The 27,834-nt window shown below is 46.6% G+C and overlaps 1 protein-coding gene across 5 annotated transcripts in view; it reads left to right on the forward strand.

Moving 5' to 3' along the window:
• Positions 1–27,834, forward strand: part of PCGF2 (polycomb group ring finger 2) — a 79,742-nt gene that overhangs the window by 42,901 nt on the left and 9,007 nt on the right. For all 5 annotated transcript variants that reach the window (XM_084857236.1, XM_084857237.1, XM_084857238.1 and 2 more), the window contains exons 4-8: positions 23,087–23,142; positions 23,613–23,663; positions 23,763–23,871; positions 26,461–26,509; positions 27,388–27,486. In XM_084857236.1, the coding sequence (XP_084713362.1) occupies positions 23,087–23,142; positions 23,613–23,663; positions 23,763–23,871; positions 26,461–26,509; positions 27,388–27,486 (364 nt within the window). The remainder of the gene's footprint in view (positions 1–23,086; positions 23,143–23,612; positions 23,664–23,762; positions 23,872–26,460; positions 26,510–27,387; positions 27,487–27,834) is intronic.

Consider the following 27,834-nt stretch of genomic DNA (forward strand, 5'->3'; position numbering starts at 1 on the left):
GGTTCCCTCAGAGGTGATTCAGAGACATTCTGCATATGTTCACAGTACATTGTCAGCCCAAGACGTTTTGCTGCCTGATGCGGAGTCCAAATGGTCTCCCCATTCCAATGTTGCCACTCTACAAAGTCTTGCTGCACTATTCAGACACCAGTTCCTGCCTTTGTCTGTTGCTCCTCCTAGTGCCACCTGAGGCAGTTCGCTTCACCCTACTGTATGGCAGGGCTGGGCAACCTTTCCCTCAGTGGTTCCAGGAATAAGCCCTTGTGTCAAAGGCCAAGGCCCAGTGAGCCCTGCCTCAAATGGAATCAGGATCTCCCTCCCTCTGTTCTTTAACTAGCAAATGCAGTCAGAAGATTGCCATGTTTTGGGGTACCACCTCTTCACTTGCTGCAGCATCATAAGTCCTGCATCAGGTCAGGGGACAAGACTTCAGATCTGCAATCTTGTTTTCATGCAAAATCCATGCAAATGCTTCAGGTGAAGGTGGGGATGGTGGGAGGCACTGGCACAGTGTGGCTATGTTCCTGTGGCAGGTGGTGGCCTCCCTATCCTAAAGTAAAGATGCAGTGCTAATTAAAGTGCTGTGAATGACAGCCCAGACACACTCCTTCAAGCAGTCTTTGAACCAGAGACCAGCAGCCTTTTAGGAAAAGCAACAAGAACTATTTAACCTGAGTACGATTGTGGTTTATAGTGTATTGATCCATTTGTCTTGGAACTTTTGTATTAACCTCCTGCCAGGGGCATGCATGGGAGTCGTAATTCAACACTAGTTCAAACTGCACTTTGCACCAAGAAAACCCCAGTTCTGAAGTCTGAATACATTATGAAAAATCCAGAATATTTGCATACATTTATTAATTTTGTTTGCCAGTCTTTTTTCATTCTTAGGGAGGGGTAATGGGCTATACAAAGCACTGAGACCCCACCACAACCACTAGAGGTTTGCCCAGCCTGCAGTTTCTGACATTTTATCTGGCACACCTCAAGTACTTCCAAATTTATCTCTGAAGCCATAAGGACTAGAGACCTTTGGGGGTTAAACAAAAGCTGAGATTCTCAGCTCCCTGAATGCAGGCAGTAATGCAGTTCTTGACTCTGGTTGCTTTGAGAACAACTATGTTGCTGTGGGTCTGCTTTTTTTGATGGGCCATCTTTTTCCATGTGTACAAAAATTAAACCAACCCTGCAATACTTCTCCCCCACCCTCTTTGGCTTTGAAGTAATAATCTTGCTGCTTCCCTATTAGTCTGAATTTTGGGGGAAGCCAGATGCCCCTTAATGAACTCTGCAGATGGCTGGCGCTGAAACTCAGAAGGCGGTCTGCCACAGATGCATCCCTGGGTTTATTTTTAGCTCCTGCTCTGTGAAAATTAATTTATTTAGCAACACTTTAGTCTCTCTGCAAAATATTTACAAGCCTCGCTCGCACTGATCTCTCCTCAGACCCCCCCCCCAACATCAGCCTGCCCAGACACAAATACCCCCCACACATCATGAGATGCCAATACAAAGGAGTGTGCAAGGGAAAACAACTCTCTAAGCAGGTTAAAAGTGTAGCAAAATGTCACTGGGGTTTAGTGATTAAGCCAAAAAAAATCCCCTGATTTCACAGGTGCCTCATAGAGCACTGTTGAACCCCTTTGCTCTCACTGTTGGTACATATGTGTGGTAGAAAGAAATGCATTTTTCAGTGTACATGTAGCAGCTTTTAAAGCAATTGGTGGCCATGCAGGAAAGTGGATTTACAATCACATTTCAACCTTCCTGTGAGTTTTGTGTGTGTGTGTGTGTGTGTGTGTGTGTCTCTTCTGAACAGAAAAATGTTCTCTCTGAATTAGACATTTAGTTCTCCACCTATTATTTCCCCATGCAATTGCACAAATTTGGGAATAGCTTTAAAAACAAACGTCTCTTCCCTTGATCATCATATTTTAAAAATTATATTTTTTTTCTAAATTAGAAATGCACACCTTGTTTTCATCTGTGCCTCTAATCATGTAGCTGGAAACCTATTCATTAATTGTCATTTCCTCTGCAACCTCATTCAGTGCCCTCCATCTCCAAGCATTTAATTTGATGTTTTGTTTTCCTTAAAAGGCCATGTGTGTGCCCCAATGCTGAAAATTACTTAGTAATTTTGTAATAATACATAGTAATATTGTACTTTTTTAAAAGAAACTGACAAGGTATTGAAACTGATAGGGATATATATGTGCCTTGTGTACAAGCCAGTTTCTTTGTTGGGAGAATGGTGGATGTGCAGATAATACAGAAAGGTTGGATTACACTCTTAATTATGGGCCTGCGTTCGAGTCTAGACATTGGGCACTATGAGTCAGCATCTGAGATAGGCAATAGGGCTGTCCCTTCTCCTGCACTAGCTGGAGGTATGTGTGATGACATTTCAACTGGAAAAGGCATAATTTGTGAATGGTGGTAAGATACATTAACTGAACTGGGGGAAAGTACACCTTTCGTACTGCTCACATGCAAACTGTGTTATCTCCCTTCGTGTCCATTCTGTCTATTCTAAGCTTAATTTGAAGGATGATACTATGGTTTTGAACGTCTGTTTCCCGGGATTGATTACCATGATGACATCAGTTGTGCAGTACTCCTGTCTTCACCTGAGGACACTGCAAAATTGGTTTATCTGAGCTTTCGATCCCAAGCAGAATATGAGACATACTCTCCTTCACCTTCCTCAGAGGATGGAAGGCACATAGGGCTGATGGGCCAACAGCACCAACTTGTTGCAGGGCACGCCATTCCCGCAAACTTCTCCATCCTGTGTACTGACAACAGCTGCATCTCCCTTGGGATGGGGTGCTCACTGTGGGAATTTGACTGTGAAGGGCCAGTGGTTGTCTGAGGAAGCCACTGAACACATCAGCCTCCTGGAGTTGATGGCCATCGACAAGGCTCTCAGAGCTTTCAAGCCAGACTTAACAGGCTGGTTTGTTCAGATAGTTTCAAATGACACTACTGCCATCACTTACCTGAAGAAGCAGCGAGGGACACCATTCCTTCCCCTTCTCGACTTAACTCTTTGCATCTGTCGTTGGTGTGAACCCTGTCGGATTGGACTGGTGGTGATCCATGTGGCTGGTAAGGACAATGTTATTGCCAGCTGGCTCAGTTGGACATTCCAAGAGTGGATGCTAGGATGAGCGGTACTAGCAGACCTGTTTTGTCGGTGGGGCATGCTGACAGTGGATTTATTTGCCTGGAGGGAAAATGCAGCCTGCCCGGTGTTCTGTGGCACAGTATGGCGGGATCCAGAATCCATGTGGGATCATAGAATCATAGAATAGTAGGGTTGGAAGGGGCCTACAAGGCCATCGAGTCCAACCCCCTGCTCAATGCAGGAATCCAAGTCAGAGCATCCCTGACAAATGGCTGTCCAGCCTCGTCTTGAAGGCCTCCAGTGTGGGAGAGCCCACCACCTCCCCAGGTAATTGGTTCCATTGTCGTATTGCTCTTACAGTCAGGAATTTTTTCCTGATGTTCAGCCGGAATCTGGCTTCCTGTAACTTGAGCCCATTATTCCATGTCCTGCACTCTGGGATGATCAAGAAGAGATCCTGGCCTTCTTCTCTGTGACAACCTTTCAAGTACTTGAAGAGTGCTATCATATCTCCCCTCAGTCTTCTCAAGGCTAAACATGCCCAGTTCTTTCCATCTGTCTTCATAGTGCTTTGTTTCCAGTCCCCTGATCATCTTTGTTGCCCTCCTCTGAACCCTGTCTAGTTTGTCTGCATCCTTCTTAAAGTGTGGTGCCCAGAACTGGACACAGTACTCCAGATGAGGCCTAACCAGTGCTGAGCAGAGGGGAACTAGTACTTCCCGGGATTTGGAAGCGATGCTTCTATGAATTCAGCCCAAAAGAGCATTTGCCTTTGTTGCAGCCACATCACATTGTTGGCTCATATTCAGCTTGTGATCGACAACAATTCCAAGATCCTTCTCGCTTGTAGTGTGGTTGAGCCACGTATCCCCCATCTTGTAACTGTGCATTTGGTTTCTTTTTGCTAGGTGCAGAACTTGGCATTGATCCCTATTAAATGTCATTCTGTTGTTTTCTGCCCAGTGCTCCAGTTTATCCAGATCACTTTGAATTTTGTTTCTGTCTTCCAAAGTATTAGCTATCCCGCCCCATTTTGTGTCATCTGCAAATTTGATCAGCATTCCCTGCACCTCCTCTTCCAAGTCATTAATACAAATGTTGAAGAGCACTGGGCCCAGGACTGAGCCCTGCGGTACCCCACTCGTTACCTCTCCCCAGTTTGAGAAGGTCCCATTGATAAGCACTGTTTGAGTCCGATTCTATAGCCAACTGTGGATCCACTGGATCGTTGTTTCATCTAGCCCACTTCGAGCTAGTTTGCTCATCAGGATATCATGGGGCACTTTGTCGAAAGCTTTGCTGAAGTCGAGGTATATGATGTCTACAGCATTCCCACGGTCTACAAGGGAGGTGACGTGATCAAAACATGAGATCAGATTTGTCTGGCAGGACTTGTTTTTGACAAATCCATGTTGGCTTCGAGTAATCACGGCATTGTTGTCAAGGTGCTTCCAGATGGATTGCTTTATGAACTGCTCCAGAATTTTCCCAGGGATTGATGTCAGACTGACGGGTCTGTAGTTCCCAGGTTCCTCCTTTTTACCCTTTTTGAAGATAGGGACAATGTTAGCCCTCCTCCAGTCATCTGGCACTTCCCCCGTCCTCCATGATTTCTCAAAGAGAATAGACAGCGGTTCTGAGAGTTTTTCTACCAGTTCCTTTATGACTCTAGGATGCAGTTCATCTGGCCCTGGAGATTTGAACTCATTCAAAGTAATGAGGTGTTCCTTGACCATATGCCTATCGATCTCAAGCTGCAATCCTGCCCCTTCAGCCTGTACTTCGCCTTTGCCAGGGGGGTCATAGACCCTTTTTTGGGAGAAGACTGAGCCAAAGTAGGAATTGAGCACCTCTGCCTTTTCTTTGTCATCTGTTATCATTTTGCCATCCTTATTTAATAGCTGAACCACCATTTCTTTCCTCTGCCTTTTACTATGCACGTAGCTGAAGAAAGCCTTTTTGTTGCTTTTAGCATCCCTTGCTAACCTCAGCTCATTCTCAGCTTTAGCCTTCCTGACGCCATCCCTGCAATTCTGTGCTATCTGCCTGTACTCTTCCTTTGTTACTTGGCCTTCTTTCCACTTCCTATATGTGTCCTTTTTTGTTTTCAGGTCATCCCTAAGCTTTTTGTGAAGCCATATTGGCTTCTTCTGTTGTCTTCCACCTTTTCTTCTTGTTGGAATTGTTTGTGATTGTGCCTTGAGAATTTCCTTTTTTAAAAGCTCCCACCCATCTTGGACTCCTTTTCTCGTTAGTGTTGCTTGCCATGGGACCTTCCTGATCATTGTTCTGAGTTTATTAAAATCAGCTTTCCTAAAATCCAGGGTACGCGTTTGACTACACTCGGCTTTTGCTTCCCTTAGAACCAAGAACACAAGTACAACATGATCGCTTTCCCCCAGAGTTCCTGTAATTGCTACTTGATCCACTAAGTCATCTCTGTTGGTTAGGATCAAGTCAAGGATAGCTGATCCTCTAGTTCCTTTCTCTACTTTCTGTAGGAGGAAGTTATCCGCCACACAAGTCAGGAATTTCCTGGAGGGGCCATGTTTTGCAGAATTTGTCTCCCAACAAATACCGGGGAAATTGAAGTCCCCCATTACTACTACATCATGCTTCCTTAAAACATTGGCTATTTGCTTTTCAAAAGTTTCATCCTTGTCTTCTCCTTGATTGGGTGGCCGGTAGTAGACTCCGACCACCAGGTTCCTTTTATTCTTTGCTCCATATATTTTAACCCAGATGCTCTCGATGGGGCAACCAAGCTCCTCCTCCTATATTTCTGTGCAGAGATAAGTATTTTTCACATACAATGCAACCCACCTCCCTTTCTGTTCCTCCTGTTCTTTTTGAACAAGTTATATCCTTCAATTGCTGTATTCCAGTCATGAGAGTCATCCCACCAAGTCTCAGTTATACCTATCAAGTCATAATTTCTCTCTTGTATTAAGAGTTCAAGTTCGTTCTGTTTGTTTCCCATACTCTGGGCATTAGTATATAGACATCGAAGACCATGTGCTTCATAGTCTGGCTTCCCTCCTACATGTGTCTGAAGACTATTATTGGGCGCTATCAGAGCTGTTCTCTCCGTTGCAGTGCATGCGCCTACGTCCATTGTTACCCCCAACATTACATCTCCCTTCCCTGTAGGATTAGGTTTAAAGCCCTCCTGGTGAAGTTCTTCATGCTGTGGCCAAACACATTCTTCCCATCCTTTGTTAGGTGCAACCTGTCCCTAGCCAACAGCCCATCTTCCAGGAAGTATAGGCCGTGGTCCCAGAATCCAAATCTCTCTCGTCGGCACCACCTTCGTAGCCAGTCATTCACCCGGAGTATTTTTCATTCCCTTTCTATCCCTCTTCTAACTACTGGAAGGATGGATGAGAAAACAATCTGGGCCCTAAAGTTCTTGAGTTTCCTTCCCAAAGCTTCAAAGTCTGACGTGATCTCTTCGTAGCTCCGCTTGGTGGTATCATTTGTTCCCACATGGATGAGAAGAAAGGGATACCTGTCAGTGGGCTTTATGAGTGCAGGCAACCTTTCAGTCACGTCTCTAATCTGTCCTCCCAGGAGACAACATACCTGGCGAGTCCACGGGTCTTCGCGACATACTTGGGTCTCGATCCCACGCAGCAAGGAGTCTCCCACTACTACCACTCTTCTCTTCTTCTTCTTGTAGGCCTGGGTTTCATCGCCTCTGTTTGACTGACCTTCAGCCTCTTGCTCACTCTCATGCAGGTTCCCCTGTGATTCTTCCTCTGCAGGCTGTCCTCCAGTCTCATCCGCAAGTACCTGGAATCGGTTCCACAGCTCCACTGCTTCCACTGGTGCAGAGCGGCGTCTAGTTCTTCTTCTCCTAACTGTCACCCTTTTCCAAGGAGTATCCTCTCCTCCATTTTTCTTCACCTCAGCATTTTCCACTGCCTCATCTTGCTGTTGCTCTTCAAGCTTCTGGTCTTCCCTTTGCTGCTGTAGTTCCCCCATTCTGTCCAAGAACTCTTCATGTTCTCTTATTCCCCGGAGGGTCGACAGTCGCCGCTCCAGTCCACTTACTTTTTCTTCCAGCATTGTGATCAACTTGCACTTGTTGCAGGTGTAGGCCATGTTGTTCTCAGGCAAGAAAACAAACATTGCATACACCTTGCAGGTCACCACTACTGGAGAGTCTTGTCCTTCCATAGCCTCTTTTCCCTTTTTGTGTCTGGCTTTGTGATTGTTCTAGAGTAGCCTGTGCCTGCTCCTCTACTCGGTAGAGGTTAAAAGCAGAGTCCCACTGGTGTGAAAGTGTGTGTTACAAGACAAATAAATGGAAAAAAGTTAGTTAAAAAAATAAAAAAAATGTTAGGGGCCTCCCCCTTGCCTTCCCCTGCCGAACTCCCCTGGCCAACTCCTGTTTGCTCCCCCTGTTCACTCACTCTGGTCGCTCACTCTCTGGAGCTTGCCTGCTTCTGTAGTCCCTGGACCAGCTTGCTGTGCTCTGCTCTGCTCTGTTCAGCTGGGAGGTGGGAAACAGACTGAAGCTTCCCGCCCAGTCAGCTGCTGGGAGTACTCAGGCCACACCCCTCCAATTCAGTTGGAGCTCTCAGAAGCACCTGGTGAGCTCACAGCCAATCAGAAGGATAAAGGGCAGCCCCCTGGGCTTCCTGCAGCCCACTTACCTCTTACCCTCTGTCTCCTTTGTCTCCTTTCTCTTCAACCACTGCAACTCCCCTGGCCAGCTCCTGTTTGCTCCCCCTGTTTGCTCTCCCTGTTCGCTCGCTCTCTGGGAGCTTGCCTGCTTCTGTAGTCCCTGGACCAGCTGGAGCAGCTTGCTCTGCTCTGCTCAGCTGGGAGGCAGGAAACAGACTGAAGCTTCCCGCCCAGTCAGCTGCTGGGAGTACTCAGGCCACACCCCTCCAATTCAGTTGGAGCTCTCAGAAGCACCTGGTGAGCTCACAGCCAATCAGAAGGATAAAGGGCAGCCCCCTGGGCTTCCTGCAGCCCACTAACCTCTTAGCCTCTGTCTCCTTTGTCTCCTTTGTCTCTTCAACCACTGCAACTCCCCTGGCCAACTCCTGTTTGCTCCCCCTGTTCGCTCGCTCTGTTTGCTTGCTCTCTGGGAGCTTGCCTGCTTCTGTAGTCCCTGGACCAGCTGGAGCAGCTTGCTCTGCTCTGCTCTGCTATGCTCAGCTGGGAGGCAGGAAACAGTCAGCTGGGAGGCAGGAAAGAGTCAGCTGGATGCCTTCGTCTTCACCTGGAAGGGAGTCCTGTTCTCTTTTCCTTCCTTTCTCACTTATAACCAAGGTTCTAGCGAAGGTTGGAGCAGATGGCATGAATTGCATCTTGATCATGCTGTGGTGGCCGAGGCACCCCTGGTTTGCCCCCTTCTCCACCTAGCGAAGGGCAAGTACATCCCACTGGCAGCAGTTCTACATCTTCTTTCTCAGGAGCAAGGCAAAGTGCAACACCCGGATCGTCACACCCTCCACATGACAGCATGGAAGATCTAGTGATTGGTACCACTGATGCCATCCCTGACTCTGTACAGCGTATCCCCATTGCCGCTCATAAGCTGACCACGGGACTTGCTTATGCCTGGAAACGGGCGGCCTTCTGTTCTTTTGCCAGGGTTGGTGGCCTTGGCCCTGTTTGGTGCCCCTGCACCAAGTTCTTCGTTTTCTGCATCCTGTCTTTCAAAGGGGTTTGAAGCTGTCTTCTGTTAGGGTGAACCTTGCAGCTATCTCAGCTTCTCATCTCCATGTGGAAGGTTTTCCCATATTCTTCCATCCGGTGGTGAAGCAGTTCCTTTGTGGGATTCAGCATCTTGCACCTCATACTTAGTGTAAACCCAATAAGAGCAGTTAATCATTACAAACTAAAGTCTTGTTGATTTCAGTGGATCTACACTGACTAAATTTGGATCAAGCCCACTGTCTTTGTTTCTATATGATGGATACATGTGTTGCAGCATCATCATGTTCAAAGAGGCATATTCCTCCTGTTTGTGAGAGCAGGTGATTGCCATCTGCAGTTTCTATAACTATTTGAATTAAAAATAAGATCTACATTAAAAAATCTGATGGCCAACTAATCTAGCCACCTTTTATTTGATTAAAAGATTGTTTAATTTACTGAAATAACTGATCAGAAGTAAGCTCCACTGAGTTCAATGGTCACTTCGTAGTAAATGGTGAAAGTGTACTAAGTGCTGTACAGAACCTAGCAGTGGCATTACACAGGTACTCCCTCCACCCAAAGACAGGAAGTTAGAAGCTTCTGCTTCTAGTTCACAGCAAACCGTAGTTTACATTTTTGTGTGAATGTGACAAACCACAGGGGTTACAATCTATGTTAGACAAGATTTTGTCAAGGGAAAGAGATCAGATGTTGGCTTAATAGAGAATAAGTAGCAGCAAGTTTTTGGCTTATGTACTCCCTCCACCCAAAGAGAGGAAATTAGAAGCTTCTGCTTCAAGTTCACAGCAAACCATAGTTTACATTTTTGTGTGAATGTGACAACCCACAATTTGCCCTCAAACCGGGATCCTAAACCAGGATCAAAACATGATTTGGGGTCTTGGTTGGAGGACAAACTGTGGCTTGCTGCTGACTGGAATCTTCTGTCCTTACATATTCAGGAGAAGTGGAGGAGGGAGGATGTGAACCTGGGGCTCAACACTGCTCATTCCTAGTCATCTGAATGCAGTCATTGTCAAATAACCAGTGAGGACAAGAGGAAAGAGAACTGGAAGAGAGCAGAAAAGGAGAGGCTAAGATGATTTTGGTGGACATGTTTGTTGAGTGCAGATATTGAAAGGAGGAGAGGGCTTTTTCTTGAAGAACAGAATGGGTTTGGGAGAGTTGGCTCAGGTGTAGGCAGTAGTATGGCAGAATGCACTGGCCTAGTGGTTCAGGGCTGGCTGCTGAAAAGAACTCCTAATTTTTTGTTCTCCATTCCCCACTGCAGCGCATCATTTTTTAGCATGTCTGACAATTTGGGGAGGACTTCAGCCCTGCACCCTCCCTGATATTGGTGGCGATGCACATTGTGCCTTTCAGAAAGTTGGGCTGGAGTCAAGATGGGAGACTTTGGTGTAACAAAGGAGCCTACTTAGAAGTTTCAGGTCACATAGGCAAGGCTGAGGTCTGGCACGGCCAAGTCAAATGAAGCTGCATGTAGGTAAAAAGCGTCAAGGCTTTACTTTACAAGAAGTAAAATGAATCAAACATGCAAGTAACTGGTCCTAAACTAATTTTGCACTCCTCATTAGAAGAATACATCCTCAAGGTGTAAGATGGAGGAACCTATAGTTCGCAAAGGTTTCACAACTTTGCATGGTTGGGAAACAGCTTCTCTTGACTTGAGTTCCTCTTCTCTAGAAGACCCTCTTTTGTGTTTATTGATGGCTCTGATAATAAATAGGGTGATCAACCTCATTGTTTTCAGTCAGGAACTGTCATTCTCAGTACTTAAGAATCTTACTGCAAAGGTTTGTGCTTGTTGCTGATAGACATGAGGTCAGCGTTTCCTCTGGTTTTGCACACTCAGTGTGCCAGCTTGTGATCGGTTGGTTCCAAATGTAGCTGACAGACCAGTAACATCTGAGTGCTCACCGCTGGACATTTTGGACTTTTGGCAGCCCACATTTTTGGCAGTAGTTCCAGCCACTCTCTCCTGGAGGGAGGCATTGTTATAATGTATTTTTAGGGATTTAACCCTTGTAAAGCACCCAGAGAGTTTGGTCACTGGGCAGAATAGACGTGTAATAAATGAAATGAGATGAAATCCTGCCACCCGCAGACAGGCCCAGAGTGGTGCTTGGCACTGCAGTTCTGCCACTTGCCTGCTGCATCTTGTGCCCAAGCTGAGCCTGGTCTGGCCGCTAATGGCCTCCCCCTTCTGTGGTGGAGGGGCTGCAAAAGCCTCTTTCTAATACTGACTCCTTTTTATTTTGCTGCTGAGACTTAGGAGTTTCATTGCACCCTAATCTTCAGCTTCAGGAGTGGGTCAGACTGACCCAGGGAAAGGTATCTTTAAACCCTTTCCTGTTTTCAGAGTCTTTCAACAAAGCGTAGCCTCTGCCCGACATCCCCTTGTCTGGGGAGGGGGGCAGGATGCTCCGGTGTGGTCTAATTTTGAACTGGTTGGAGCCCCGGCCACTTTGTGCAGCCTGCCCTTGTGGTCCTGTGGCAGGCTCCCAGCCAGGACTCTTGTTTTCTGGGATCAGGCACACCCCTTGCTCCTGCTTCATTCCACTACTGTCAAGACAAATTCTCCTGGAGACCTTGCCTTGACACTCGCTGTGTTTCGAGCCTCGTTCTTCACAGTACATTTCTAGAAGAGGAGGCACACAGACTACTGCAAATGGGAATCGGAGCTTTTTGAGCTTTCGATAACCTGCGTCCCCCATCCCCAGTGCATCAGGGTTAGCCTGATCACACTGTCTTTAATTAATAAACCCAGAGCAATGGTACACGGGATTCCATGGCAAGAAAACCGAACAGGAAGAGGGATGGGCATGCCTACAAAAAGGTGATACTCAAGGCACAATCAGAAACAAGCCAATGAAGAAGAAAATGGAAGATAACAGAAGAAGCCAATGTGGCTCCACAAAAAGTTTAGCAATGATCTGAAAATCAAAAAGGACACACTGGCTACGTCCAGACATCATTTAAGCCATGGTGGCTCAATTAGCTACTCACAGCAGCTTATTTTGACATTGTCCATGATGCCCTGCCACGCGACTGGGCTGATAAGCTAATGTGAGTAGCTTATTAAGCTATTGTGTGTAAATTGAGTCATGCCCCCACCCCCTGCCCCGCTGCAGTCCTCCCACCCCAGCAGTGGCTCTGTTTCACCCACTGACAACATTGCAGCAGCCTGTTTTAGCCTTCCACAATATCCCAATGAGAGGGGAGAGGTGTGGGGTAAAGTACAGGGGCTTAATTCAGCTTCCAGCATCACCCCAACAAAGGGGTGGTGACTCTAAAGCACTGCAAGTTTGCAGGATCAAGACCAAAATTAACACATAGCCTCTCCTAGTCAGGAGGCACCTGACGCACCATCAAAAACCTGTGTGATTACTCACAAAGGGGCAGAAATCCCATGTGCACCACAAAGGGGGTGGCAGCTATAAAACTTTGGAGGTTTGCAGGATCAGGACCAAACTTCACACACAGCTAATCCTTGTCAGGAGGCACCCCATACATCATCAAACCCCTTTCCAGTTACCCCAGAGGAGGGAAAATCCTGGGTGCAACCAAAAGGGGGTGGCACAAATAAACGCTTGGGGTTTTGTAGGATCGGGACAAAACCCTCAGTTGCGCATTTCCCCCCATAGCCATTGCTGGCATAGATGCCTTTATCATCCAAAATTTACAACAATAAAGTGGAGCTGCACGTTTCACCCCCCCTTCCCAGACATAGCTGGCAGAGCCACTTCTGTTTGCTATAGTGCTTTAGCTCTAAAGTGAAATTGCACAAAAGCCCCCCCCCCCCATACCAGTTGCTGGCATGAAGCCTTTATTGTCTCAAAATCGCTACAGCGCTTTAGCGATACAGTGGAGTTGCACATTTCACCCCTCCCATTGGTGGCAGAGCTGCTTTTGTTTGCTATAGTGCTTTAGCGCTAAAGTGGAATTGCGCAAAGGCACAATTTCACAGAAGTGCAATTGTGCATTACCCCCTCCCATAGCCATTTTGCTTCTTCATGGAAAAGTGATCAGAGAAGGAAAAAGGGAGTGGGAGCTATAACTCATTGACAAGTTTGCTGGAATGGGGCAAAATTGCACAGGTGGGGTGCCTTCATGGGGAGCCTCCAGATGCTGTGGTGGACTATTGCGGAACTGTGCTTCTTCTTGGAAAAGTGAGCAGTTCTTTCTCTATTTTCCCCTATTTCCCACATTGTGCAGTTTCAAAATAGCCATCAGGGAAGCCTGTCATTGTAATTTTGCTGTGTGTGTGTGTGTGGGGGGGGTAGTGTGATAGCGCGAGGCTGTCATTGTACTAGGGAAAGCTGTCATTTTGTAACTAGCATGGCATCAGGGAAGGCTGTATTTGTCTGCGGTTGTCCCTCGGCTGCTTGTCAGATATTGGAAAAACAGCTATGCGGGCTGGAGCAGAGTGATGGCAGCTGTTTTGGCTGCTTTTGCCAGCCAACTCTATAGGTGATCGGAATAAGCCACAGTAAGTGCCAGACGACCTGCTAACCCACAGCATGGGTTAAACAACCCTTACTGAAAACCTTGGTTATCAGAGTGGCTTATTTTGGCCACCTAAACCATGCTGGATTTAAAAATTCCCAACAGAGGACACAATAACCAATGATGGGTTAAATAAGCCGTGGTGGCTTATTTAACCCATCGTGGGTTATTGTGTCATCCAAAACCAGTCATATAGAAGTGGGGAGGAGAGCCAGGTCGCTAAGGAATTATGCAGACAGATAGCCTGGAATTGCAAAGATGGCGTCAGGAAGGCTAAATCTCAGAATGAGTTGGGGTTGGTGAAGGATGCTAAGAACAACCAAAAGGGCTTCTTCAGATATGTTAAAAGTAAAAGGAGAACATAAGTAATGGTAAACCAGCTGTGCAGGGAAGATTGCAAAATGCTGACAGGTCGCAAAGAAAGGCAGAAGTGCTGAACTATTTTGGCTCAGTCTTCTCCCAAAAGAGGAATTGTGTCCCATCTGGCATATGTGACATACAGGCTGAAGGGGCAGGAGCGCAGCTTGAGGTTAACAGAGAGAAGGTCAAGGAATATTTAAGCACCTTAAATTAATTCAAGTCCCCAGATCCAGAAGAATTCCATCTTAGGGTTTTGAAGGAGCTAGCAGTGGACTCTCAGAACCTCTCTGTATCATCTTTGAGAAATCCTGGAGAACGGGTGAAGGACCAGAGGAGGACAAATGATATCGCTATCTTCAAAAAGGGCAAAAAAGAAGATCCGGGGAATTATAGACCAGTCAGTCTGACATCAATACCTGGGAAGATTCTAGGGCAAATTATGAAGTACTCAATCTGTTGGCAACTTGACGCTAATGCAGCAATCACTAGAAGCCAGCATGGATTTGTCAAGGTCGAGTCGTGCCACGCTACTCTGAATTCATTTTTTGATTTGATAACTTGCTTAGTACATTGTGGAAATGCTGTGCAGATAATATATCTACTTCAGCAAGGCATTTGACAAAGTGCCCCATGATACTCTGATTAACAAGCTAGTTAAGTGTTGGCTGGATGGCCTTCAACCCTTGCCATCCCGAGTAGTAACTATAGATGCATTGTCCTCGGGATGGGGCGCTCATTGCTTGGGCCTCATAGTCCACAGACAGTGGTCAGCTACAGAGATGAGTCAACACATCAACCTCTTAGACCTCAGGGTCGTGAAAAAGGCCCTTCAGGTATTTGAGCTGGACCTAGTGGGCAGACTGGTCCGGGCCACCTTGGGCAATACAACAGTCATCGTGTATCTGAACAAAGAAGGGGTACAAGATCACTTCTGCTCCTTGCTCTAATACTGGAGATTTTTTGCTGGTATTCACCTCGTCTGATCGGACTGGTCGCCACTCATGTTGCCAGTGTGAACAATGTTTTGGCAGACCAACTCAGCTGGACCAGCCTTACCTCTCACAAGTGGGAGTTGGACAGATCAGTCCTGAGCTGGGGCACACCACACATGGACCTATTCACCACTCCAGGCAATGCTGTGTGGCAGAATTTCAGCAGCCGAGCAGGTTACAGTGCAGGTTCATGGGGGACGCTTTCGTTCTCAAATGGATGGGAATGTTCTACTTTTCTTCTTGTTCCCACTGTTCACCAGGGTTCTAGCAAAAATTGGGACAGACAATACCAAATGCATCCTCATAAGGCCCCACCAATCATGGTCCGGCCCACTGCTCAGGATGGCACAAGGTTGGTACCATCGTATTCCGTTGCATCTGTCCCTTCTCACCAGGGAGGATGGTCGGACCCAACACCCAGACCTAGTGACTCTCCGCCTGACTGCATGGAAGATCAGGTGATAAGAGACTGAACCAATCCCAGCATCTGTACAGAAAATCCTCAGTGCCCTCTACACAGTGCTCATACACAAGGAAATGGACTGCTTTTTCCGCATTTGCTCATGCTCAGAGCTACACCCACTCCAGTGCTCTGTGCACCAAATACTCCAGTTTCTCCTCTCCCTCTTTGAAAAAGGACTCATCGTCTTTAAGAGTTTATCTGTCTGCTGTCTTTGCTTTTCACCCTCCTGTTGAGGGCTTTTCAGTCTTCTAGCACCTGACAGCAAAGAGTTTTCTAAAACAGATTAGGAACCTGGTGCCATCAGTCCGTTCCACGGTACCAAGCTGGAGCCTTTCTGTGGTGCTGAAGGTGCTTTCATCCAAGCCCTTCGAGCCACTGGCAGCTACAGACTTGCACGTTGTCTCTTGGAAGGTGGCATTTTTAGTGGCCATTACATCCACATGATGTGCCAGTGAACTCTGTGCGCTCAGAGTAGACCAGCCTTATCTCACCTTTCACCAGGATAAAGTGGTGCTCAGACCTGATTCTACTTTCCTACCAAAAATTGTGTTGGATTTCCATCTGAATCAGGATATAGTTTTGCCTGCTTTTTGGCTTCTCCATCTACACTGCTGGAGTAGATGTCGCACATGCTCGATGTTCAACACACGTTGGCCTTTTACAAGTCAAGGACTGAAGAGTTTCGACTTTCACCTCGTCTCTTCATATGCTATGGTGGAAAGTGTAAAGGCCACCCTCTCTCGACGCAGGGTTTTGCCTCCTGGGGCATCAAGACTATTGCACTATCGTATGAGCTGGCTGGATATGAACTGTCAGCCCCAGTCCGAGGTCATTCTACTTGTGTGGTAGCGACATCAGTCGCATTCAACTAAAGAGTTGCCATTACCGAGCTGTGCCTTGCGGCAGCCTGATCAACACTGTCCACTTTTGTTAGACACTACAGATTGGATGTTTGGGCTAGAGGTGACTGTACTTTTGGTCATGCCATCCTTTCTTCTGTATTGCAATAGGACACCAACCCACCACCTTGTAAGTTAGCTTGCTATTCGCCCATATGTGTGATGCACAGAGATCATAAAGAAGAAAGATAGGTTGCTACCTGTAACTGTAGTTCTTTGAGTGGTCATTTGTGCATTCACACAACCCACCCACCTTCCCCTCTTTGGTGTCATACTCGAGTTCGATGTTGGGTATCAAAGGTTTTCTCGGTTCTAAGGCTACAATGTTGGTCTCGAGGAACTGAGGGAATAAGTGGGAACCCACTAGGGACATGCGCACTGGGATGGTGGAGGAAGGGTTCCCGCCCAAACTCCTCAGCTATAGAAGTTTCCCAAACTGAGGCTCTGTGCAGGTGCAGAGCCCATATGTGTGAATGTGCAGATGACCACTCAAAGAACTGGAGACACAGGTTGTCTTCATTTAGGGAAGAGAAATCAAAAACAAAGGTATAAGATGGGGGATACCTGGCTTGACAACAGTACATGTGAAAAGGATCTTGGAGTTGTAGTTGATCACAAGCTGAATATGAGTCAGCAGTGTGATGCAGCTGCAAAAAAAGCAAATGCAATTTTAGGTTGCATCAGTAGATGTATAGTTTCTAAATCCACAGTAAATAATCATTCTACTGTAATCAGATCTCACCTTGAATAGTGTGTCCAGTTATAGACAGCACACTTTAAGAGGGATTCAGATAAGTTGGAACAAGTTCAGAGAAGAGCAGCAAAGATGTTCATGGGACTAGAAACTAAGTCCTACAGGGAGAGATGGAAAGAACTGGATATGTTTAGCCTTGAGGAAAGAAGACTGAGGGGGATATAAGAGCACTTTTCAAGTACCTAAAGGGTTATTACACAGCAGAGGGCCACAACCTGTTCTCTGGTGCCCGAGACTGTAGGACACAGAATAATGTGCTTAAGTTACAGGAAGACAGATTTCGGTTGAACATCAGGGAAAACTTTATAATGGTCAGAGCAGTCAGACACTTGAACCAACAGTCCAGGGAGGTGGTGGGCTCTCTGTCGCCAGAGGTCCTCAAGCAGAGACTGCACAGCCATCTGTCAGGGATGCTTTAAACTGGGTTCCTGCACTGAGCAGGGAGTTGGACTCGATGGCCTGAATGGCTCCTCCCAACTCTGTGATTCTATGAAACCTCCCTCAAACACTTTTCCTTCTCCCCACTCTCAAGGTTCACCCCAAACCTTTCTTTTCTGCTTCCAAAAGTGTTAGGGACTCCAATATACTTATTCCCCACCTCTTCGCCCCCTCACACTGACAAGCAGCAGGCTGATCAGACAGAGCGCATCAATGGCTTAAGCCGTCAAGCTCTGGGATCCTCAGATTCAGCCTCCAGGAGAATTTAGCTAATCTCCTCATAAACTAGTTCTCTTCACAGGCCCTGAAGTTTCTAACAGAAGTATATGCTTGTATTTGAACTACAATTGCTCTGTCAAGTTATTTTCCCCAAAGTAATGAGTGTACATTTTAAATTCTTGCTTGTGTTTAATAAATTCCCCACTGTTTGAAGAAGCTTGTGTGTACATTACCACATTCTGCTTTGCCAAAGACACACCGTTGCCAAGGTCTAAAGGTCCCTTAATGAATACTGCTCCTGAGAACGTGCACAAATTTGTACACATGTCTAGAGGAAGCACATTCAGTAACACTTCATTTTAGAACTTCAAAACATTGGGAGCTACCAGTGCTCTTAGTTACAGCAGATGGCTTAAGACCTCTGCTTAGGAGAGGTGATTTGTTGCCCTTTGCAACACCGCAGGAATAACTGTGTGTCCTGGACACTCTGCTGTAGAGTGCGTTATGTTTGTTATTGTAATGGCCTTTCCTCTAACCTAGATGCCAGTCATGCAGCCCTTGGCAAAGCTGTTTTCCTTAATGTGTCATAAAATATTAAAAACAAAGTCACTATGTATGTGTAATAAATAACATTACAAAATTGGATGCGGGGGAATAGTGCTAATATCATGATATTGTTGATGAAAAGGAGTACAGCTGAACTAAATGAAAAATGAGAAAAAGATTCTAAAGCCTTTTGAATCACAGTGAATGCTGTTCAACACAGAAATAATTGTGTGTGCTTCCCTCCCCTCAATAAATTTAAATTTAGTAGGGTTTTGACACTTTTACATTGTTTGTCAATAGATAGAGAAACGGTATTAGTGTTGCATCCTGTGGAATGGTGCATTAAAAGAAATCAGAACTTTGTGGCAAGAAAAGCCTGAACTCTTCCACCTCTAGCAATTATTCATCTTAAACAAATCTGCGAATATCTGCTTATTTTTCATTATTCCATTTTTTGCTACTGTGCGGAGGAGCAAACCGAATCTCTCTAACTGGGGCCTATGAGTATAGCTCAGAAATGGGGTACTGCAACAATAGAGGGGCAGCGGGTGGGCTGCAGTTCTGCTACCCAGGGAAGAATTGTGGCTCAATTGTAGGTCATGCTTGAGGATATCTATGCAGACTTATTTCTCTAGATGTGTATAGGATGTTCAGATAGTCTGAGATGTGCTGGAATGAAACAGTCACAAGTGCTGGAACAAAACAAGGCACATTCTCAACCATGAGCTTGCTGGTTCAGGGCCCTCCTCAAGAAAAGAGAGGGAAGGTGCCTTTAGTCGTTCTCCCCTCATATGATTACAGTTGTGTGTGAGAAAGAGTGGGGCCGCATTCAGTGGCTCTGCCCCTCGCTGGCGTGACCCCTGTGGCCCCACCTTCCTCCAGTTGAGGCTGCAGATCTGAATCTGGGAGCCCGCATGTTTTAGAATCCTGCTTGGTTAGAATTCTAAATCATGTGGGGAGTCTCTCTGCTTAGAGGAGGCTCCCAGCTTCAGCCCCACTGTGTGAATGAAGGGGCTTGGGCTGGCAGGGGACCCAGGAGCAGTGCCAGCTGCCATGGTCCCATTCTCTCTTTCCATGCAATTTTGAGCGGGGAGAGAGGAGAGATTTTAAAGGAAACTCTAGGATATAGTTGGAGAGTCCAGGATGCACCCACCTTCCTTTGTTATATGCTCTGTCAAGAACTACAACTATCAGAATTTGGGGGAACCAACAGGTGTGGCAGCTGACTGGCAGCAGGAGGGAGGGACAAGTTCCATATGGTTGGAGACTTTGAGGTCCCACAGCCTATGGGAGCCAGTGCTGAACAGCTCTCAAAGAGCCTACTGTAATCTGGCAACCTCCAGATGTGTTGGAGTACAGAACCCCTCATCCCTAGCCAATGTGCCTTTGCTGACTACAGACACTGGGAGTTGTAGTCTAACACATCTGGATGGTATCAGTTGGGGAAGGTTGCCCTATGGGTGAGGGGAGACATGATAGAGGTCTACAAAATTATGCATGGTGTGGAGAATGTAGATAGGGAGACATTTTTCTCCCTCTCTCAAAATACCAGAACCCGGGGTCATCCTGTGAAGCTGATTGGTGGGAGATTCAGGACAAATAAAAGGAAGTACTTCTTCACACAGCGCGTAGTTGGACTATGGAATTCGCTGCCACAGGAAGTGGTGATGGCCACCAGTTTGGTTGGCTTTAAAAGGGGGTTAGACAAATTCCTGGAGGAAAAGGCTATCAGTGGCTACTAGTCTTGATGGCTATGTGCTGCCTCCAGTACCAGAAGCAGTGAGCCTATGTACACCAGTTGCTGGGGAACATGGGTGGAAGGGTGCTATTGTGCTTATGCCCTGCTTGTGGGTCCCTGGTCAACAGCTGGTTGTGAACAGAATGCTGGACTAGATGGACCCTTGGTCTGATCCAGCATGGCTGTACTTATGGGGCAACCCATCCGGTCTCTAGCATTGACACCGAATCCAGTGATGGGGAGCAGTGTTTCATAGGCTTTTGCTACTTATGTGCGATGAATACAGCAGATTCGATGTTCTGCCTTCTGCTTTCTTAGAAGGCTGTTGGAAGAAATTAACATTGGAGCAGTTTGGTGTGTGTTTTCTAAAACTGTGTTTTCTGTTGTTTGATAATGGAAAATATGCTACCTTGTTTTCTTATTTGTGCTGGTGGCCAAGACACTGAGAGCTATATTTGTTGCTCAGCAATGAATGCTCTTTCTGTTTTCTTATGGCTTAAAGCTAAACAATACAACAGTACTACTACAGCTGCTACCACCACTGCAGTGAATAACTATTCGTATAATAGTGCTGTGTAAGGCTGGCCCTATCATTAGGCAAAGTGGATCCTTTGCTCAGGCAGCAGATTGAGTGCCCTCCCCCCAACCCCGTGCCTCACCCACGTGCTGCCTGCTGCTGCTGCCAGCCCCCCCGCTCAGCTGCTCATTGCTTCCACGCCACCCACTCTCCCACCTGGTTGCTGCCGCCCCAGCCTGCACAAGAGGACGTCAGCTGTCGGGAGCCTTCTGAGGTGGCTGTGGAGGTTGGGGAGTCAGTGGCTGCATTTGTCCCAACTGGGTGGAAGCACAGCGCTCTTCCATCCAAGCGAAGGCAGAGCCCCGTCAAGTTTCAGCTGCTGCTGCAGCCCATAATGATTGCCGCACTGAGCTCTCACAGCAGCAGCTGCAGCAAGTTTCCGGGGAGGGGGGAGCGCCTCTTGCTTGCAGGATGGGCTCCTCCGACCCTCAGCAGGTGCCGGCGTGGCGCTCTCCAGTTAAGCGGAGAGGCTTTTCCATGCAGTCCTGTGCATGCAGTCTACTCAGCAGTAAGCCCCACTGATTGTAGCCTCAGGCGGAAGTCTCTCCATTAAACAATATAGGCAGAGAGTGCTGTACTGGTGGGAACTGGGAATCTGGCAGGGAGAGGAGTCAGGCGGCACACATCCTGCTGCTCTTTCCCAGTGCCTGAGCCGGTGCTCCTGTCAGGAGTGGGGGACTTTTTAAAGAATTCAGGCAGGGGTATGTGTGTTGTACTGGAATGATGATTTAGGTGCAATGGTTGTATAGCAGATTGGGTGTGTTCCTCCCCTACCCCCTGCCCCCCTTTACTAAATTAAAAAGAATAGAAAAAACAGATAGGTGCTAGCTTGCCTGGCAAAGTTAAATCTTAGAGCTTATCCCAAAGATGTGTGAAAATTGGCTGTGGTTCATCAACAGTTCAAGAAAGGTGCTCTGCGCATTATCAAGGCACCCTCATCTGTATTAGAACTTCATGTTTCAGTGATTTGCTGTTTATTTTATACAGAACAGTGTATGATATTGGCAATAAATTAATAAGTAGACAAAAAATCCACAAATGATAGTATTAAATAGCAGCAAGTAATGAGCTTAGAGTGGTGAGGCACTGAAAATGGTTCTAAACTTAGTTAGGCTGAGCCCAGGCTCAACTTATTTTTACATTTTTATTTAGAAAATTTTATGCCACTCTTCCTTAACACAAACTGGTGTGTGTTGGGCATTTGTATGGAAAGGTGGGGTATAAATTTAACAAAAATTAAATGTAAGGCCTTTGGCAATGTTTTCCTCTTGTTTATGAGCCCGCAGAAGGCTGGATTTGCAGCAGATACTGCCAATACTCGCATGCTTAGATGACAACCTGCCCGTTCCTTGTGAGCAGGGCCGCCCTGCCGCAGGCAGAATGAGGTGCTGCTTCAGGCAGTTTGGGGTGTCATAAAAGGGCAGCACATTTTTAGCGATTTGATCGTTTACTGATTGACTGCCAGAGAGGGGGAGGGGCACCTACAAGAGTTGCTGCTCCAGGTTGCCAGCCTTGGGTGCAGTGCCCCTTCCCTGGGGTGGAGAGGGCGGGCGTCATTTGCCTTTCTGCCTCAGGCAGCAAAATGTCTTACACCAGCCCTGGTGCTCTGTCTGGCAATAAGTACAAATTAAGCAACCAGAAATAGAGAGACCTAAAGAACCTTAAAGACCCTTGTTAATCCTCCATTTGTTCAAAACAAGCAAAACCTTTTTTTTGGTTAATTTTACAAAACGGATAATGGATTGAGGGGGATGTAACATGAAACGTTTGTACCAAGCCCAGAGAAATGCTACCTGGGCACTGCCCCTGGCCAACAGAAACCCAGACCAACTTCCCCTCCGATTTCCGAGATTGCACATGAACTTAGTCACACATGGCCTAAACTTTCTTTAAGAGGTAGAAATTGTCTTTTTCAGACAGTGGGAGTTGAGGTTTTCAGCATGTTCAGCTGCATGGTACCATCATAGCATTTTGGAACACATGTAGCCTTGGCTTACAATACCTTTTGTTGATAGTCTTTCTCCTAAGCAATTAAAATGATACATTATATTAATTGATATGTGTCGGTGCTGAATTTTCGAAATGAGGGGTCAATTAGGGCTCAGGCTTGTTTCCTAAAGTGAGATGCCAGGGGTGACTGCGATTACTCAGTGGTGAGGCAGCCGCATTCTGCATATGTGCCGCTAGCCGTGAGGGCTGCATAGCAACGACAGGAGAGGGCTTGTGCCCTCATGTCCTGCTTATGGGCTTCCCAGAAGCATCGGGTTGGCTGCTGTGGGAAACAGGATGCTGGGCTAGATGGGCCTTGGACCTGAGCCCGCCTGGCTCTCCTTCTCTCTAGAGCCCCACTGCTCTTTCTGGACACTGGAAACAGGTTCTTGGGCTAAGCTTTGGGACATCATATCTCAAATGAAGCCACCGAGATAGTCAGCATTGTGCCATGAAATACACAGCTCTTCTTCCTGCCACAACCTAACATGCCACCTACTAAGTTTACAGAAGCAATTACCCTAGGTGGTGGTGATTCATTTTAACAACTCTGTAGTGTGTGTGTGTGTGTGTGTGTGTGTGTGAGAGAGAGAGAGGGAGGGAGGGAGGGAGGGAGGGAGGGAGGGAGGAGGGGGGATGGAGTTGGGGAGGCTTGTTCTATTTTTCTGCTATTGTCAAAAGCAAAACGGCCCTTGAATCTCCATCCTCATTTTCCTTTTGGAGGGAATTTAAATGAGGATTTTTAAATCTTTACCCCCAATTGGTCTGTGCTAATACAGTCTTTCTCCTCACATTTCAGATCTGATAAAACCCTGCAAGATATTGTGTACAAGCTGGTCCCAGGGCTCTTCAAAGGTATGAACGTGTGGCTGGCAGCAACCATAAATTCGAGGATGGTGCGGTTTTTTGAATTTCTTTTTATGTTATGGGGTAAATATTGGGATAAAATTTGCTTTTGTTGACTTGCATGCCATAAGAAAAGGAAACTGTTTGGTTCCGATGTTGGGTTGATAAATAATAAAGAATAGAGTAGTGATGGCCAGGTTTCAAATACAATATTATCTAATGGAAGATAATATCAAAATCATTTTAGGTAATATAAAATGACTTTGAAAATATAGCCATATACCTTTGGTCCAAATTCAAAGGTAGTCCCAATTCTTCTTGGATGTGTTTGTCAGTAATCTTATAATGATTCTATGATTCTATTATATGTTAGGTTCTTCAAAATATAAATGGTTTGTTGTGATGTGTAATCCCACCTGGAGAATGAGTTAAAGATAAGATCACTGATAAATTAATTAACCATTTTCTTTCCCTTGCAGATGAAATGAAGAGACGGCGTGATTTCTATGCAGCATACCCTCTGGCGGATGGTATGGTGTTTGACATGTTTTTTCTTACATGTCAACAGTGATTCATGTTTTAAAAAGCAGGTGTGGTTTTCATTCTTTCTCTCTCTCTTGTTTGTCTAGTTCCCAATGGATCTAATGAAGACCGGGGCGAAGTTTCAGAACAAGAGAAAGGGAACTTGACAGATGATGAAATTGTCAGCTTATCCATAGAGTTCTATGAAGGAATCAGGTAATACAGGAAATACAACAGGAATGCTGGCCTACTCATTTCAGTTGATTTGACTATTTTCTTTATCTGCTCTGGCTTTTGATCCTGATAACTTTCCACTGTTACTTTGGAATGGTTTTGTCTGTTTTTTATTTTAGAAGTGATTTTATATATTTTAATTGTATTGTTATTGTAAAATCATTTTTGGTTGTATGCCACCTTGTGCATTCTTAAGAAAATGTGATAGATACGTACAGTTTCATAACAGAGCAATACGACAGAGGACCCAATGACCTAGGGAGGTGGTGGGCTCTCCCGCACTGGAGGCGTTCAAGATGAGGTTGGACAGCCATCTGTCAGGGATGCTCTGACTTGGATTCCTGCATTGAGCAGGGGGTTGGACTCGATGGCCTTGTAGGCCCCTTCCAACCCTACTATTCTATGATTCTAATAAACAAGTGCAGGGCTGTAAACATTTTTCACAGTTTGTCTTTGTGCTCCTTCTTTGGTTTGGTTTGTTACATCATAGAAAGGAAGAGAAGGAAGGTCTGGGCAAGTTATCTTTTTATCTTCTATCTCTGCTCTCCCCCACCCCCCGCCCATGCTCAGTGGTACAATTAGGGTGCCATCCTATGCGTGGTTAGACAGGGAAAGTCCTGGCAACTCCCTGGCTGGGAAATGGTAGGATTTTTTTCCTGTCTAAATGTGCATAGGATTGTGCCCTTGAGTAATGTTAGGCTCTGGATTTAATGGTCTGGGTGTATGTGCGGGGCTCTTTGGATGGTTATGTGGGGGCCCTCCTGCATATTCTACTGAGTGAAGCCCCGAACACCTGCCCCATAGTCCTCCCCTGGTGGTGCCACTGCCTCCCCGCATCCCATCCAGCTAAGGAGATCCACATGCACATGAGGATGTTTTCTGTGACCCTGGCACAATCAGGAATCCACACCCCTAAATCAGATCTATGTCCCACTATGTGTGCCACACAGTATAGTGTGTCTGTCTGCACTATATTGCTGTCAGTGGCACATTCTTTCAGTAGGACGCACACCTGGGGTCAGATCCAACTGTGCATCCCAGTGGGGGCACGCTTCTGGTTCTCCCCACAGTGAGGGGGGTCTTAGTCCCCTCATGGGCCTTAGTGGGAGAGGGGAGGCTTGGAGAGCACATGTAGGAAATTATTTCTCCCCTCCACAATTTTAAATGACAAAGGGGGCAGTGCTTCTCACACTTCGAGGGATCCTTTGAGACAGGAGAAATTGGGCTCAGAGGGTGTGTCTCTGGGGGCATAATTCCCCCATCCCTTTTGGCGATGAATGGGGGCAAATGGCAGGCCCCTCTCTGGTTGCGGAGTGTTTGCCCCTATGTGCTGTCCTGCTACCAGCGTTCACGGGCAGCATGAGGACGTGCATAATGACGGGAGGGCTTTTTAATGCATAATGACGGGAGGGCTTTTTAATGTTTTCAAGGAGGATTTTTCTGAATTTGAAGGTGCCTGCATTTTTGTCCCTAATGTGGCTACACGTGGGGCACCCACTTCACAAACGGGGGGAAATTATTTGAGCCTTCCTTTGAATATGCTTGTCAGACTCCAACATCAAATGCTCCTGAAACCCTTTCATCAGACGACCTTTACACTTACCTGGAAACGAAGCTGTATCCCTTCTCAGTGCATTCCTGGTGCTCTTCTTGAGACGTATTGTGTGCCTCTTAACTCTACCTATTTGGGAGCCAGCAGTGCTTGCTTCCCCTTCACAACATGTAGTCTGGAAGATGGCAATGCTTCCCCTCCAGACTGCGGCCCAGCAGTTGGTAATTCGTGCTGTGCGTCTGTGCAACCCTGAGGCCAGACTGCTGGCTGGTTGGCTGTGAATAATATTCAGAGGCAGTAGCTGGTATGGAACACAGTGGCTCACGTCTTGGTGAAGTGGGTCACCCAGAGCGTATGCTCCATTGGTTCTCTTTTCCAGGGACAGTCTGTATTTTCCAGCAGTGCTTCTGGATAAAACCGTGTTCTAGTTTGGGCCAAACCAAGACATTTCGCATCCTAAGGTGGAACAGGAAATCCCCCCTGCCCCAAGACAAGATGCATAGTAACCAAGTCTGGCCAAGTTATTTCCACACCTGATGCAGAAAATCCCACAAGCACCTTACTCTGGGTGTAAAACTATGACAGTACATTTTAAAATAAGGAACAGTTTACTGCACTTTCATGACACTTTCTGTCAGAGGCAGCCACCCCCTTCTGCCTACTGGGAGGGCCCTTTGGAGTGATCTGAGGTGTCATTAAGAAAAAGGTGTGAAGTGCTATTCTTCACTTTCAGCCTCCTCCTCAGGGTCTCTAAAAGTACAATCGCTGGCAAAAGTATCTCCCCTTTAGAGAACATGCCTTTACTAGGGCACTGTGAGTGCTGTGATTTGACTGTGATCTGTTTGGCTAAAACTTGTACCCCCCCCCCCCATTTCTGAAGCTATGCAGATCTGGGTTCTCGTATTTCCCTTGGTGAGTTCAACCATAAGCTATGCTTTTCAATAAGCAGAACAGACTGAGTTCCTTGTACTATGTGTGTGGGGGTGTTTCATTGATTTCCGCTCTTACTTCTCTCTCAGAGAAGAAAACAAAGGGACAGTTGAAAATGGAAATCTGGAGAAAGACAAGGTGAGTTATGCCACAGTATAGCTTCTTGAATAACTTCTGAGCAGCTATATCTTTTTAAATTATTTCGTCTCCTGCACGCATATACACACACAGACCCATTATCTGGATGCTAAGACAGCAATGTTTAATTTATCAAACAAAAGATGTAGGGCTGACCTGAAACTGTGTCCTCTGAGCTGGAATCCCAGACTTGTGTCATGGTGGTTATCTCATGAGATATGCAGGCGCTTGAGCTTGCCATCCTCTCACTGGGAAGCCCTTTCCCTTAATATTTTGATGTTTGGGCACTTGTTGTGGTTACTTTTTGCACGTGCCCAGTGGCATACTTACTTTCATGAGGGAAGGGGAACCTCCAGCCTGTGGAGATTCCACATCTGGCCTGTGAGTGGGAGGGGGCATGTGGGCAGGCAGGGGAAGCTGCCATGACTGAGCTGGTGGCTGGAGGAGCGCTCCTCTGCCAGCTCGGTCATGGCAGCTTTACCTGCCCCGCATCGGCTCCCCAGTGGACTATCCACGGGCCTTCTCTAATGGCTGCATTGTCAACTCTCACTCCCCCCTGCCTTTCCCCTCAGTTTTGCTTTCACTTTCTCTTTTTCCTCCTTTCTTTGCCTTTCTTTTCCCTCTCTCATGCTTCAGATTATGTCTCCCCACTGTCCACCCCAAATTTTCATCCTTTTTCTTTACCCCCCACAACAGTGCTATATAGATTGCACCGGTACCCTTTGCCTGTGACCGATGCGCCTCCCTGGACTCCTCCCCTCGCCCTGCTTTCCTTTCCCTTTGGCAGATTCACAGGTGCTTCAGTTCATCTTTCAATGCCAGCCCCTGCCCCAGCAGCACTTCCCCCTCCTGCTAAAGCCATCTCTCTCCTTCCTCAGAAGAACAGCATGAGGTTCCTCCGTTGTCCTGCTGCCATGACTATCATGCACCTGGCCAAGTTCCTTCGCAACAAGATGGATGTTCCCAGCAAATACAAAGTGAGTCGAAGTTGTGGCCCCAATCTTTTCTCAGCCAAGTTTGCTGCTGGCCTTGTGCATGATTAGAACTGTTTGCACGCCAAGGAAGCTCCAGTTCAGGAGTCAATACAAAGTATACAAACAACAAAATATGCAGATGCATCCGTGTTTAAATTTTCATGATTTCTGCCTGCCAAAGAACTGATTTCAACCTGAAGGCCTATTTACTCTTTTACCAACAGAGGGTGATCTAGTATTACAGGTTACTGAGTTACCCAGGACAGATGAACACTTTATTCATGAGGAGCAGCTGTGTTACTAAATGGGAAGCGCTGGAAGCCTGTTACCCCAGGCGTCACAGATGTATGG

The sequence above is a fragment of the Heloderma suspectum genome, chromosome 5, assembly GCF_057233095.1.
Source record: "Heloderma suspectum isolate Gila_16-S chromosome 5, 16-S_ref, whole genome shotgun sequence".
In the NCBI taxonomy this organism is placed as follows: domain Eukaryota; kingdom Metazoa; phylum Chordata; class Lepidosauria; order Squamata; family Helodermatidae; genus Heloderma; species Heloderma suspectum.